Here is a 16737-nt window from a genome sequence, read left to right as displayed (position 1 = left end):
GAAAGTTTTGACTTTTTTAGGTGCTGGGCTGTTGAATTGACTGGTCTTTCAAAACATTCACTAATAACCCATGGGTCATTTCATCTGTGTTGATTTGGGCTTCAGAAAGTTGAAGGAAAAGTTTTTTTCACCTTTCAAATTTTATATCTGACTCAAAAATGTTATGTTCCTTTTTATGTTGTTTAGAATCATCCCCTAAGGTACTTTTGCTTATGTTATCTATATAGAAAAAACCAACAGTGTTGCAAAGAGCAATCTGTTTTACCAAAGTTAGGTTTGGATGCTTAAAGATAAATATGTTTCCATTAGATAATGTGAAGAACTCAGGGAACAATGAGGAAGGAAAATTCTAAGAATTCTTGGAATCTGTAATTTCTTCTTTGATGACTATGAGGCAAAATTGGCTCTTATAAATAATGCTGTGATTCAATAACCAAATAGATGGCACTAAGTTTATGATAACTAATGTCTTTATAAATCACTGTACATATCATTGTTATTGTTAGAATGTCAATATAAATTTCTACATTCCCAAAGTTATGCCACAAAAGGTAATATTAATTAAAGCCTGAATATAAATGTACTACATGATCAGAGAAATAGTAAACATTCCAAAATATTTATTGAATAATTACTACATATATGGCTTAGAAGATAAATATGTGCATTATGTTTATTTTAACCCAGGTACATAGTACATTCATATTTTCAATGTATATAAAATAAATGGCAAAAAATATTTAATGACTTGCTTCTTTAAAATAATACTCAATATAAAAAATCCAAGATAGAAAAGACAAATCTATATATTTTCTAAAAATTTTTTCTGTTATATTTTAGTGTAGTAAACCATTTTATATTTCTTTTAATATGAAAATAATAATAAAAGTAGTAAAGAGTCATTGTACTAATTGATTCATATTGCACAATGTCTTTTATTCTTCTAAAGAGATCTATGAGGGAAATTTTTTATTACAGTTTTTCAGAAAAAAAAAAAAAACTTTGAGGCTTACAGTTGCATGGACTAGGTTGCATAATTGAAAGAGCCAGGATTTAAATTCAAGTCTGTTTCGATTGCATAGCTAGTTCTCTTCATCATTCTTCTCTCTTTTACTGAAACTGAAAAGGATGCAAGTTTTGCACATATTATGTTTCTATGCAGATTTATATTGAGAAACCATGAAAGAAAACCACAGAGTATATGGATAATAGTTTTTGTCAGTATCCTACTATGTATGTGAATTCAGGATAAATAAGACAGTAAAATCAAATCTTTTCCTCCTTTTAGCTTTGTAATAAAATAGTATTTCTGGTGAGTTTTGTGGGAAATCGTGGCACGTTCACCCGAGGATATGGAGCAGTCATCCTGGATGTGGCCTTTCTCTATCACGTGGCATATGTCCTGGTCTGCATGCTGGGCCTCTTTGTTCATGAGTTCTTCTATAGCTTCCTGGTGAGTAATCTTTACATGGACAGCCACTGCTGAAAAAGCCACAGTGCTGCTGCTGCTTATGCCTTTTCCTTTGATTTATTTTTTATTTTTTTAGAGCAGGGCCTGACATTTAGGACAAATTGTGTTATTTTTAGAATTTCTAAGGAAGAGTGTGAATTATAATTTTTAGTCTTTCTTTTTTCTTTTTTTTTTCTGGAAAACCACATAGGAGGTATAGTTTTTTGTTTCCTCTCTCAGAAGCAATCAACCATCCCACCTCTTCTCAGGCTTCATAAGACAGCTGCTTTTGGTTTCAGCCAACTAATATTTTCCTTTACATTTCAATATTCTCCAACAGTGTGGGGAAAAGTAGGGATCTATTTTCTTGGGTGCTGAAATCATTGTATTTTTATAGTATCAAATGTTATCTTCATCTTTAGAATGTTATCTAAGTAAAATGAGGAGAAACAAAGGCCAACCTAGGGAAAAAGACAATGAGTCATTTGTTTTAGGTACAGTCTTATAGTTTCAGGTTTAATATGTGATTGTTAAGTGTATATATATACATATATATGTATATATACACACATATATTAATACATATTAAAGAAATATATATGTATATATTTCTTTCTTTCTTTAAATAGATGTTTTTAAGACTTTTCTAGAATGATTATTCTGTTTTCCTTTCTACATATATACTGTTTTATAGCAATAAACCAGGAGAGGAGTCAGTATAAATGTGTTATAATGTTTTGAAACTTAGAACATTACCATGTTGGTTAGCATCATAGTGCTGTAGGGACAATTTATTTCTGATTCTGGTTCATAGTGAATATACAGTGGAGAGTGCTGTCTAGTAAAGTGATTCCTGAAAACAAGCTGAAGACCTAAAAACATTTTGTTGACCAGTTCATTCAGGCCAGCAAGGAAGAATTCAGTACCTTTTGCTTTCCTATTACATGGCACAATCATGTAGGAAGGCTGAAATGAGGCCTTATTTCCTTTATCGTTTTATCCTTGGAAGAGTTGTGGTTATGAGTGGATTTTATATTTTGAATCAGACATATTGTATTTTGATGCAGACTTATCTTCTAGGCTGTTAAGTTAGATCATTTAGCAATAGATTTTTTTTTTCTGTTCCAGCAATCCAAATGAACTTTCTCTTTTTCCTGATTCACCAGAAAATTCCATTTTTTCCTGTGATATGTAAAGTCCTATTATACCCAGCACTTTTACCTGACTCTGACATGCAATAATGTATAATTTTTAAACTACTTCATTCAGGCATTACTGACTTACAAAAATCTGTATAATACTTAATGTATATAACCTGATGAATCTATAATGTGTTGTGCATTAATCTTATTTATTGAATGGATGGAACAGTATATGAGACTGTTAGTATCAAGATACATCAAGTAATATTAAAACATATGTGAAATGACACATATAAAATCTCTGTTTTCCAGGGAAAGATGTTTAACAAAATAAAAGCTTATTTAATTATTATATGAGTTATTAGCAATAGTATTACTTTTATTTTATGTTACTTAACCCAGTTATAGTTTTATTTTCTTTCAATATTTTATCTTTCAAAGTTTATAATACTGATGCTATCTTGTTCCTATTGGGTTACTTATGAATATAATATCTATTTTGGTGTTTAAAGTACTAGAAGGAAATTTAACATAGAATATTTATTATAATATATTTATTATTATTAAAATTATTTATTATTATGTACTATTATGCATTTAAAATATTATTTAAAATACAGCAGATTTTAAAATTACTTTGTGTATTTTTAAAAATATTTGAGTAAGAACTCTCTCTTGGGTCCTCAAGTGTCAGTCCTTTATCTGAAGTAATGAAAACTACACTCTAAATTTTCCTTTCAGAAATAAAGAACCATCAACCTATCCACTGTCAAGACCTTTAGAACTAGCAAGAGGCTGATGCTGTGGGCTTAGAGTGAGGCTCAGGAATTGTTATCAAGCATCCCACAGGCTTCTGAAAGCTATAAACTCTCTAGAGCTAACCTACTGCATATTGCAAGACCTGTTTTTCAAGCCACTGTTGAGTTAACTTAAAAAAAATCTCCTTCATGGCAACTTAATGCTTAAATAAATTGAATAAACCAGAGTAGTGACAATCTGGAAGTTGAATTTGCATTAATTTGTCTTTACTGAAGAATATTGACTTTATTTCTAAAGTTAGTTCCATCTTCCAGAAGATAAATAGATAGAAAGATAGTTAAACTTGGTTTTTTATTTGACCTTCATAAAATATTGGTTTCCTAAAGTGAGCAAACAAGTCAAGATCTATTGAGCAGTTATATATAAGACCATAATTGAGAAGTAACTGTATATAACCTTCAGTACTTGGAAAAACAGAAAGCAAGACTTTGGTGTTTCTGAAAGCATGTATGACTCATAGTTGACCATTTCAGCCTACAGATAACAGAATACCAATCCCAGTTATTCCAATTTTAATGGTAGTATTAATTTCCAAACTGCTATTTATATATATTTTAAGTGAATGTTATTTTATGTCTTTTAATCAGCTTTTTATAATAAAATGTACTTACTAATGCATAATTTCAGCTTTTTAATGGAGCAGTAAATAAACTCATTCTTGGTGTAGACAGTAAATAGCAAACAAATACCTATATTCTTGCCTAGAGCATAGCTTTTCTAATATACTAAAGATAAAATGATTAATGGCCCATTGGCAAAATTGTGTATTATAATTATGTTTATACTTCTGCTTCTAAAAGTATTTGCTAAATTAACAGATTTTGTTTTTATTTAGTTTTAAAAAAAAGTGTTTGCATTTCTAAAAGGTTTGAATTCCATACCTTTTCTATTGCATCAGACTTGTAAAATTATTCTAATTTCTCCTCTAACCCCTTGAATAAACAGTGCATTTAGTGAATTTGTCAATAATTTACCAGTCAGGTGAATCCACTTTAATTTTTCTAAATTCAAATCAAAGTATACTATTTCTATAATGTCATAGAATAAATTGATATTATATTAATTATGAAGTTATCAGATGCATATTATATGATTAGAGTTATATTTATTGGAAAACAGTTTATTAATATATTCCAAACAGAGAAAAAATAAGTGTTTTGCTTTATGTTTAAGGTGGCTTTGGTTATTTTTTATAGATAAACTAGAATGGCTCACATTTGTATTTGTAATTATCTGTATTCATTTGCTTTTTGCTGCATTGCATTTTTTCCTTGTTTTTACTTTCTTCATTTTTGTAGCTTTTTGATTTGGTATACAGAGAAGAGACTCTGCTCAATGTCATAAAAAGTGTCACACGGAATGGCCGCTCCATTATTCTAACTGCAGTCCTGGCTCTCATCCTCGTCTACCTGTTTTCCATTATTGGGTTCCTTTTCCTGAAGGATGACTTCACTATGGAAGTGCATAGGCTGAAAAACAGAACTCCAGTTACAGGTATTGTTGCTTCCACTGAATGAGCTTTCTGACGGCAGATATGATTGTATGTAGCATGTTTGTGGGATTATAGATAAACTCTAATGGAGGAAATTTTCCTTTCATTCCTTTGAAAACATGTTCTTGTTTACTGCTGAGAGTCAGGAGCGTGCAGTACTTTCAGAGTACATATTAGCTGTCAATATGTATAGGGAAATACCCACACAAGAAACATCATCTAAGCTCACTCTCAGGAAGAAAATTTCAATAATGCTGACCATACTCCAGAAGTCAGCATCTTCAGTGCAGAATAATGGGTTTGGAATTCTTTCCCTCCTCTTTTTCCTTGATCCATTTGCAATCATGATTCCATATGCTTGGTTGCAGTGCAATACCATATTATATTTAATTGAAAATGATAAATGCTTTGATTTGGAACCCATCAAATAGTAAGGAATTTAATCTGGAAGATATGCTGGAAATACTGTGATGAAGGGACCCAGTCTATCAGCAGGTGATTTTCAGCATCCTGTACAGTCTAGATTTTTGTTCTTTGAGTGGTTTGGCAGCACCCATTCCTGCTCACTGTGATTCAGGTGTATTCTTTCCATGTTACTTTGGATGTTTTAATTATCATGCTTTCTAATGACTCCTTTCCCCATCTTTCTTACCTTCTATTGTTTTGGTTAAATTTCTTTGTTGCTCTTGTTCCCCGCCTCCTGCTTTTCTACATAGAATCATAGTCCTGCCTTTGCTGATAATTTTTCTGGTGCATCTGCTGGTTCTGGGTTGTAGAGAATAGAAACCACAAAATGGCACAGCCTGTCCTCAAACCATTAAACTTAAAAATAAGATTTAATTAGCATTGCCTTATAAATGATACGCTTTCTTGTCTTTAACAAACATTTCTCAATTATTCAATTGACAGTGTATGGTGTTATCTTTCTTAGACTGTGATAATTAAGTGACATTTCAATCTATTAGTAATTCTAAGTGATCTAAGCACAGAATAGAAACATTAAATACATGAATGGAAAGTTATTAAGCAGGGACTCTACTGACTTTCATTCCTAGGTGTTAGTCTTTTTTACAATAACCTGAATATTTTCTGCTACTGCTTTCTTTGTTCTTCCTTAAGTATTGCTTTGTACACATTAATACAGGTTTTACATATTTGGTGGAAAAGCTCATACATAAATACCTGTGAAGCTCCACTTTTACTAAACTATGAATCATAAACAGTTTTATCATTTTACTTACTTGCTAGACTAGAGGCATGATCACATTAAGTTGCTCAGTACAGAGCCAATCTAAAACAGAAACATTGTAATTTCTGAATTCAAAATGTTTATGGTAGTTATTGTCTTAATGAATTCAGTGGTGCATATTTTGTGTTACTTAAGAAGGAAGTTGGTGTCATATTATGAATATAAATATTTTCCTTAGAAATGGAAAAAATACCCTTCTTAACAAAATAGGCAACATTAGAGCTATAATTTCAAGCTCTTTACTAAAAATACTTATGCACATTCATATAGAAAGCTGTTAAATAAAGCTTTTGTAAATGCTATGAAAATCTAGCATGTGGAAAGAGCTAACAAAGTTACACTCCTGATTCTTCACAGATTGAGAGTTTTTGTTTCATAGATTGAGTAGTATATGATGTAATGCCCTAGAAAAAGCACCGTTATTTTCATTATATTTTTTGTTCATTTCTAATGCCATGTTGTATCTGTTTTATATCAAATTACTTGAGACTAGATGATTTATAAAGAACAGAGTTTTGTTTAACTCACAGTTCTGGAGGCTGGGAAGTCCAGGGGCATAGAGCTGACATCTGCTCAGCATCCTCCGGTGAGGGTCTTCTTGAAGTATCTTCATATGACAGAGGACATGGTGAGACAGAGCCAAACTGGTTTTTATAACAGACCCACTCTTACCCTCATAATGTGATCACCCCGTAAAGGTCCCACCTGGTCCTACCTCATAATAATTTGCAGTGGGGATTCAATTTCAACATGAGTTTTGGTGGGGACATACAAACCATATCAGTAACTCTGTTGAAACATGATATAAAATTTACTCTTTCAAGTATTGGATACCATTTACTTGCAAAGTTGACTGTGTGTGTGGAGTGGAATTACTGAGGATAACACACTGGGGAGCAAGTGAAATTTGGAGTGTAGAAGTATGCAGTTCTTCCGTGAGTGTGAAGTGCTGACCAGAAAACCAGTGGATGGGCATTTAGAGCTAATGGGAAAAGCATCACAGGTGTATGTGAGAGTGCAGGACTTATTATTTGCAAATTGCTTTGAGACTTTAGAAGCAAGTGGTTCCTACCAGAATATTCTGCAACTCAAAGAAAATTTCACTTGAACAGTTTCCAAGGGAACCTATGTCTCAGAAAAGCCCAAGAACTTGGAGGGAAAATTTTGTTGAAAAATTGAGGTGACTTGTCCCTCTTCCCCATTCTCAGTTCACCCTCTTGTTTATCACCCTCATTTTTACTCTCTAGTACCCTGCATGAGCTGCCCATGTGGCTTCTTCACCTATAGCCTGTCTTCTGCCTACCCGCACTAGTCATTATGACCACAGCCGTGAGTCTGACTGGCTATGGGATGCTTGGTGCAAAATGTTCTGGTAGCTGAGGTCACTCAGCCTACTCTGTGCCTTCTGTGGTCTCTATGCCCTTTGTTAGGCAGATTGCACCTGGAATCACCCTATTGACTCCCTGCCTCATCTTCGTGCAAGTAAAACATCTATTTTATATCTCTTCTAGAATTCACTGCTCCCTCTCCTGTTGCATTACACTTTTTTTCAACCTGTACTTCACTTTCTCTGTTCCACTGCAGTTATGTCTATAACTCTCTGTGTTGCCTACTTGACTTTTAGTTCTTCAAAACCTCAAATCTGAGCCCTTAGAACCTAGCATAGGACTCGAGTAGATATCTATTAAGGGGATAGCCACCAGAGCTCATTGAGAAACTCCAGTTCTCTCCCTCTGTGACCACCTGATTCTCACCCCTTTCCCATGTCAGTACTGATGGTGATATGCCCACCGTCAGGGGCAGGGAGAAATGGAGGCCTGAGATCTGTGGTCTCCTTTTCCACAGTGGACCTAGCTCTCAGCCCCAGTGCTTGAGTGCTTTGGTAGTTGACAATCCCACCTCTAGTTCACCTCCTCCTCACTTTCCCTTCTAACTCCAGCTCCCATTTGCCATTTCTACTCTTATCGTAGCTTCTGAGTCAAAGAAAAATTTCTTTCATACAAATAGGAAGATTACTATTTTCTGTTCCATTCTGCACCAGGCAAATAAACTAATAGGTAGGTAGATGAGCTTCTGGGGACAATGAAAGAAAGGAAAGATCCTGAACAGGGATCTGGCAAAAAGATTTGTCCTTCCCTGGGTTATTTTATGCCCTTATTCCCTGCAGCCCATACTTTACTGCTAGAAATGCCACTGACTCTAGTCTGTACCTCAGCCATAGGGACAAGTGCTTAGAGTTCAAGGACTGCCAGTTGCATTGAGGGAATGTGTTCTTGGCACCCCAGTTCAGAACCCTGGATGCATCTGACTGTACAAACATTCTTACATATGGTAGTTAAGGTCTAAATATTAGCAATACTTTATCGCAGCCACTTAAAAAAATACTTTTAGTGAGTTGGTCCATTAATCTATTCTCTATAAAATTGCTTCAATAGACAAAACTCTGTTCAGGGTTTCAAACCAACTTACTAAAAGACTTTAGCATCACAGTTAAGTGGAATCTGTGTGTTAATTTCTTATTGTTTGCATACTCATCTCTACCCACACTCTGCTTTGTATCTTCTTAGGTAATTATGGAGTTCCTACCATGACTTTGCCTTCCATGATGGAAACATGTGAAAAGGAAAACTGTTCACCCACAATACCATCTTCAAATACAGGTCTGTAGAAAGAACTCTAGGATGGTATAAACTTGATACCTCTGAAGTAACACTAATTACATCTAAGAAAGTTGCTCTAGGAATTTCATGATGAGATGAAATACAAGAATAGAGGATAAAAGAACCCAGAGTATCCAAACTAGAGAAAAAGAAATTATCTTGTCTGTTATTTTGAATCCTTATCTTATTTCCTTGTATTATTGCTATTCATGATAATTTAGCAAATTTGTGGTACATGCTGCTAAAATTCTTTTACCATATGACAAACCATTCCGAGTCTCTTTTGACTGTATAGACTTTAACAAAGGATTTGGAAAAGCACAGGCTTAGAACTCCAAAAACTCAGCTATAATCGTGGATCTACTACTCCCTAGCTAGATGTCTTGGATATATTTTGAAAATTTCCTGGACTTTGTTCATGTGGCTTGCAAGAGAGACAATGAAAGAATGAATGAAAATTTCCCTACTTCCACAGGAGCTAGTGAGACACTGTATGTACAAATGATTTTTTAAAACTCCATATTCTTTTAGGAGTGGCAGGAGTCTGGAAACTATAGCAAGTGTGATGTTTCCTGAACATAGAAGAAATTAATGATCTATTTCTTGAAGCAGTGAAGAAAGACACAGGGACTATGTGTCTTTAAATATTTTGAGAGCTGCCATATATAAATAGGAGTAGATATGATTGAAGAAGATGTTCTGTGTCTACAGAGGACAAAATTGGACTCTGGGAAGATAAGGGGGAAAAGAGTGTAAGGATGGAGCATGTTGCCTGTCTAGTCATAACAACAGTGCCTTCTTTCCTAGTTGTCTTTTGCTTTGAGATGTTGGACTATTGCTTGGGGGAAAATGGACATTTTCTTTCCCTGACTAAGATAGTTCACGCTTTATGACCTAAAGGGAGGATTAAACACATTTATCCAAGCTCCCAGTATCTACAGGTGCTGTGAGCAGCTGCCACCAAGACTCCTTTTCCGCCCTGCCCCTGCTTTCCAGTTAAGGCTTACCGTAGTAGAACCAGCTTTCCTCAGCTCATGTGGCATTGCTGTGCTCTGCAGTTTCCAAAATCCTATTACATGCATCCTTCAATTTAAACATCTCCAATTTCTTCAGCCTTCCTCACATATTATAGCAGTGACTCTTGATGTAATACTCCAAGGCAAGCAGTTGAATGGTGCTGTTGCATTCTGGGTAGCAGAATTGGGGATTGCATCACACTCTTGACCCGTATTTGGCTGACTCGTAACTGAAATGCCATTCTTCACTGGCTTAGCTGTTAAGCCCTAAATACCCATCCTGTACTCATATAATTGGGAGTTTGAGGTTTCACATATGAAACCATGCATTTATTTTTCTCTGTTTCTGCCAACTCATAATCCTAGGACTTTGCAGATTATCCAGTGAATAGATGAGGAGTTTTTTGACCAGATGATCTCTTAGTTTCAGGGCGGTTCCAGTTCAAGTGGGCCATGAGCCTCAAAGTAGTATACTTATTCCCTCTCTTGTCATCCTCAAGTTTGATAAGTTCTACAATTGGATAAATATGGCTTGCCACCTGTTTTTGTACAGCTTGACCTAAGAATGATTATGACAGTTTAAAATGTTTTAAAGAAAAAGATGTAATGGAAACTGTATGTTACCCACAGATGGTATTAATAATAATGAAAACCTGTGCCTGCCTGCCTTCTTCCTTCCCTTCCTTCTTCCCTTTCTTCCTTTTACCATCATTCATAAAGATTTCTGGGGCCCTTACTCTGGGCCAGCCACCATGACCCTGGCCCTTATGATAATTATAAAATATTGGTGGAAGCATGAAAAGCTATAAAATAAGGCTAAGTCTGTGGTCAATAATCAAAAGAGAGAGTGGCCATAGATAAATTATACAGAAAGACCTTTCTCAGAGGAATTAGTTGAGACTTAATAAGGTCAAGATGAGGAAGAGTGCTTCCTGCACAGGTAACAATAAGAGTGAGGTCCTGCCCAGTCTTCAAAGACCTGGACCAGGCTTAGCATTTCAGGTACTGTGCTGGACACTTTGTGTGCATGATGTTATTTAATCATCACAACCCTTCTATGACTGAGAGAGACAGGACTAATTATTTTTGTATTTTAGATAAAATTTGGAAGAATCTAGACTTTAATTGCCAGGATCACAGAGCTTGGAAATCAATGTGGATTTCTGATTCCAAAGCCAGCACTCTGTCTGACTGTTATTTCTTTCCAGTTAAAGGATTAATCTCTAATAAATTATTTCCCCCTATCCAAAATTCAGAGATTGTTAAAATTCCACCTGTTAGATTGCCTTTCACTGAGTATGCATGCATGGATTTTCTTTAAGCATGTTGTATATGGAAGGCAATTTCTTGGATACATTCTTCATTGCATATTTATCAACAGGACTTGGTTTTGCTTCCTACTCCCTTTCCCTGGTGACATCTGAGAGTGCATGGAGTAAGTGTGTTTGGTTTTCATAACCAAGGCTGGATATCTGATAGAGGCTAGGGAGGCTAAATATCCAAAAAGCAGAGAACAGCCCACAACCAAGAATCATCCAGTCCAAAGCATTAATATTGTTAAGGCTGAGAAACTTTGTTTTATCTGGACATTGGTTTAAAACTCTAAATACACACTTTTTTTCACTTTTTAAAAAATTTGTTCTTTTTAGATACCGATGACAATAGAGTATATTTTGACATGTATTTATACATACATGGAATATAACTTATTCTAATTAGGATCCCATTCTTGGTGTTGTACATGATGTGGAATTTTGCTGATCTTATATTCATATATGAACATAGGAAAGTTATGTCTGATTCATTCTACTGTCTTTCCTGCTGAATAAAATCTATTAAAAAAGACTTTCTGACACCAGGCATAGCCTACATGTTGGTGGTTGCTTTTTCTTTCTATGTTGTATTTCATTCCAGCTGAGGTGGGAATACAATACTTGGTACAAACTTTGTTCAGTATGTTCAAAATAAATGTTTCATGTAACAAGTTAAAAAAATCTTTCTGAAAACTTTTATACCATATTACTGTTCACCTAAAATGTGATGAGAAGACCTTACCTCTCCCTTTCTCTATGGACAAGTGGAGACAATTCTTTCTCCCAGGTGCATGGTCCAGGGGCAAAGTCTATATCATTTGGGGCTCTAGCTGAGCTAGGAGTGGGAAGAAAGGTAGAAATGCTTTTGCAAGGAAAGCTGCCAAGGTAGGAGGAAAGCAAGGATTCCAGCTGGATGGTAGCAGAGTTTCAGCCCTGGAAGTGTGTTGGAGACACGGTGGGGAGTCCTACATGGTAGCAAGAGCTTATCACACTTACAAATTATTCCCAAGTCAGTCTTAAAAATATAGAAATGCCTATATTAATCTACTCTTTCTTCCATATCCTTTTTTGAGCTTGAAATGCAAGTGTTAAAATTCATTTCATTGAAAATTCTTTGGGTTTGATCTTCCTTTAACTTTTGTATTTAACTCAGATATTTAACTGCAGAAGTGGAGTGAAAGCTAAAACCTGGTGTTTGTTGTGCAGCATGTGTCACTTAGATTTAAAAATAACTTTTCTATGTCTAAAACCAGGATTAAATTTTAATTTGCAAACCCTAGTGTGCATTTGTGAGGGCCTTGGTTTGTTACCTTGTGGACAGCAGGTCCACATTACAAAAGGCCCAGACACACACAGTGGCATAATAACTAGCCTTGTGGTGTTTGGGAGGCAGAGCGACCAGCTCCCGGGGAAGGCTCCTGTGGATGTGGGTAAGGTTATTGTCCCAACAGCAGAAAATTCACATGGTACCTGGCAACCAACTGTGGTTGGAAAAAAACAAACTTTTAATTCATTTGCTACTGACCGCCCTGATTCCTAGACAAAAATATATACTTTTTTAAAAAAGAACCCCTGAACTGACTTTTCTAGAAAAGCAAAACCTTTTTGAGATAATTTACAAAATATAATCACAATTATGCTGTAAGTAAAAAGCCATCTGAATATACAGGAAACAAAGGAGGAGGTTCACAGTTGTTTAACATTTATAAGTAATTCAAAGTTAACATGTTTCAATATTTTACTTCAATAGAAAAGATCAATAAGTACCAGAAACCAGTCAGCATGATGCACTCTACATTTTGGCTTCCTACAGAATGCCTGGTGTTTTAAAATTTTTTCCTAGTTAAAAATTTTCAAATCAGCAATTCCATAATAGATGGATTTTAATTAAAGCTGAAGACTTTAAAAAAATGGGTTGCTCAGTTGTGTTCAGATTTCCAAATGTATCTCAGTGATAATCCATTTATTTCTCAGAAGCCATAAACTGAATAATTTAATTATTAATGCAAAAAAGGTGACATTAGTAAATTTTATTTAAGCATGTCCAGTATTTAAAAAATTTTATAGACTACCACTTCAGATGAGAGGGAACTGTTTCAGAAACAATAAAATTTATTTTGATTCCTGTCTTCATAGGAAAGATTTTTTACAGTATGGAGAAAAATATTTAACAATAGTCAAATGAAAATGGATAATTTAACCTCATATTGTTCCAGTATCAAGTTTGTTACTTATGTTAAAACCGTACCTTTTCTTAAGATTTAAAAACCATTAATCAGTAATGGTAATTACAATAGCTAGAATTTGTTGAGTCCTAACTATGTACCAAGCACTATTCCAATTTTTTTTTTTACATGTGAATATGTAGACCTTTTCAGTGTTGCTACACTGAAAGTCAGCTTCCACTAATTCTTTCCTTTTGTTTATAACCAACATATGCTCTCTCTGCTTTCATAATCACCTCCATTTATTGTCCCTACTCCCTGGTCACCAGGAGGACCATTGCTTTGCATCTGAAATCTTTTGCTTGGTCTCTTTTTACATACACTTTAGGTTCTAATTGAATCTCCCTCTGGTTTCCACCAAATGAATAGCTTTAATACCAAAATTTCTTATGAAACAATTGGGCCTACACTGTCTCCTTCAATCTGTGCAGCAACCACTTTCTCTGTTATTATTCATCTCTTCCTGCTGGTTCCCAGTCACCTTATTGTTAAATCCTATGACCTTTTCTTACCTCTCATTGCCCTTGACTCTTCCATAATTTCAAATTTTTTTGTCATCCCTTCCATGTTTAAATTATTCTCTTCCTGAATTTCACCCAGAATTCTTGTCTTCTCTGACTTTTTAAAAAATGTCTGTCGTCTCATCCTGTACACATAAAAATCATCAACATTCCTTCCTTGTCTTCATCAGAACAGCCTATATCCAGTTCCTCCATCTGAATTGCCTACTTTTGTGGTCTAATGGGACCATCCTTTTCCCATGTCACCACTGGCTGGACAGTCCTGGTATGGTATTCAATGCTGCCTTCTCCCTCATGCTTAAAACCCCATCTGCTCCTTTTCGTTCATCCTTCCCCCTGTTCTTTGCCATTATCCTGGTAAAGCCTCATAGCACATCATGCCTGAATTATTGCAACTGCCTCCTAAGTGGTCTTTCTACCTCCAGTCATTCTCTCCTCCTCAGTTCACCCAGTTTATCACCATTACACTACTTGTCAGAAATCACTGCTCTGAATATTTCCTCCTGTACCCCCGGTCAGCCTTTCCATGATGCTCCATTACCTGCCCAATAAAGTCCACACTCCCTGAAGCTTCACAGAGAGCTCTCAGTTTATCGCTCCCACTTCATCTTCCTCTCCTGTGAACTCACTGGTTTATTTGCTGTTCATTGTTCAAGCCTATATCTCTCCACCTCTGTGGCTTTCTGCTTATGCCACGTGAGATGTGTCTCTGCTCAAGTCTTAGGCCACTGAGTTTTCAAGATAAACTCAAGCTCTGTGTTAATTATTGGGACACCTCGCCAATTATACGTGGCGTGGAAGGTTCTCGCGCTGCACTGATCGCTTTGTATCACTTCTGTGTGTTTGATCACGAGCTCTTTTGCAGTGTACATGTTTTTCTCATACTATTTCCCCAACCAGAGGGTAAACAACTTTGCCCCTGTTGGAAGCTCTCCAGTTGCTCCCCACAGCTTTCAGAATACAAGCTTGATGGAATCCCCGAGCTCTGCTCCCGCAGCTCTTCTCTCATGCCTTCCACACGACTCTTTATATACCAAAGACCCAGTGGCCTCCGTCCCCCTGGGGTTCCCTCAACACCCCATGTGCTTCCACACCTGTTCACCTTTGCTCATCCCATTTTATCTGCCCAGAATGCCTTACTTCACTGATTTTACTCTCCCGGCGTGCCTTGTCTTTCCAGGCTCCCCTCAGGTGCCACCAGCTTTCAGGATGCCTACCCCTTTCCTTTCCTAGGACCATGTGTCCTATGGACTGGGACACCCTCATCTCTCTTACCTCTATTCCTAACACCTAGCCAGTGGCTGCTGGTATGATGAAATGAACAAGGCAGATGTGATATGGGGAAGGCCAGCTGGTTACACAGGTAACCACAAGGTGGCATTTATCTATGTGAATTTATCATGACATGGGCCCTGACTTTCAGCCTGTAGGTCTGGGAACTTGGCCTAACAAATTGAGAGTGGATAATTTAAGTTCTTCTTTTCCTATTTTTGTGCCTTTAATTTCTTTTATCTGTCTAATTGCTCTGGCTAGTATTTCAAGGACTAAATTAAATAGAAGTGGTGAGAGAGGGCATCCCTGTCTTGTTCCAGATTTTAGAGGGAATGCCTTCAACTTTTGTCCATTCAGAATGATGCTAGCCTGAGGCTTAGCATAGATTGCTTTTACAATGTCGAGGTAAGTTCCTGTTATCCCTAGTTTTTCTAATGTTTTGAACATAAAGGAATGCTGTACTTTGTCGAATGCTTTCTCTGCGTCTATCGAGATGATCATATGGTTCTTATCTTTAAGTTTATTGATGTGGTGAATAACATTTATTGATTTCCGTATATTGAACCATCCTTGCATCCCAGGGATGAATCCTACTTGGTCATGGTGCACAATTTTTTTGATGTGTTTTTGTATTCGATTCGCCAGAATTTTATTGAGGATTTCTGCATTTAGGTTCATTAGAGATATTGGTCTGTAGTTTTCTTTCTTTGAGGTGTCTTTGTCTGGTTTCGGAATCAGGGTGATGTTGGCCTCATAGAATGAATTTGGAAGAGCTCCCTCTTTTTCTATTTCCTGAAATAACTTGAAAAGTATTGGTATTAATTCTTCTTTAAAGGTTTTGTAAAACTCCGCTGTATACCCATCCGGTCCTGGGCTTTTCTTGGTTGGTAGTCTTTTGATTGCTTCTTCAATTTCATCCATTGATATTGGTCTGTTCAAATTGTGTGTATCCTCCTGACTCAGTCTGGGCAAATCATATGACTTAAGAAATTTATCGATGTCTTCACTATCTTCTATTTTATTGGAATATAGATTTTCAAAGTAATTTCTAATTGTCTTCTGTATTTCTGTAGCATCTGTTGTGATATTGCCTTTTTCATCCCGTATGTTAGTAATTTGAGTTCTCTCTCTTCTTCTCTTCGTTAGCATGGCTAAAGGTCTGTCGATCTTATTTATTTTTTCAAAGAACCAACTTTTGGTTTTGTTAATTTTTTCAATAGTTTCTTTTGTTTCAATTTCATTGATTTCCGCTCTGATTTTAATTATTTCTTGCCTTCTGCTACATTTGCTGTTGTTTTGCTCTTCCTTTTCTAGGGCTTTGAGATGAAGTGTGAGCTCATTTATTTGTTGGTTTTTTCTTTTTTTGAGGAATGACCTCCAGGCGATGAATTTCCCTCTTAAAACTGCTTTCATTGTGTCCCAGAGATTCCTATATGTTGTGTCTGTATTTTCATTTATCTCTAAGAATTTTTTTATTTCCTCCTTTATGTCTTCTGTAACCCATTGATCATTGAGTAACATATTGTTCATTTTCCATGTGATGTAGGATTTTTCCTTCCTTCTTTTATCATTGATTTC

At 35.8% G+C, this 16737-nt stretch overlaps 1 protein-coding gene across 4 annotated transcripts in view; it reads left to right on the top strand.

Annotated features, from left to right (window-relative positions):
* Nucleotides 1-16737, top strand: part of ITPR2 (inositol 1,4,5-trisphosphate receptor type 2) — a 502163-nt gene that overhangs the window by 420083 nt on the left and 65343 nt on the right. For all 4 annotated transcript variants that reach the window (XM_081311949.1, XM_081311950.1, XM_081311951.1 and 1 more), the window contains 3 exons: nucleotides 1289-1453; nucleotides 4710-4905; nucleotides 8720-8812. In XM_081311949.1, the coding sequence (XP_081168075.1) occupies nucleotides 1289-1453; nucleotides 4710-4905; nucleotides 8720-8812 (454 nt within the window). The remainder of the gene's footprint in view (nucleotides 1-1288; nucleotides 1454-4709; nucleotides 4906-8719; nucleotides 8813-16737) is intronic.

The sequence above is a fragment of the Spermophilus citellus genome (genome assembly GCF_964194105.1).
Source record: "Spermophilus citellus genome assembly, chromosome: 10".
NCBI classification, from domain to species: domain Eukaryota; kingdom Metazoa; phylum Chordata; class Mammalia; order Rodentia; family Sciuridae; genus Spermophilus; species Spermophilus citellus.
The sequence above is the reverse complement of the archived record's forward strand: the minus strand, read 5'-3'. Positions and strand labels throughout refer to the sequence as shown.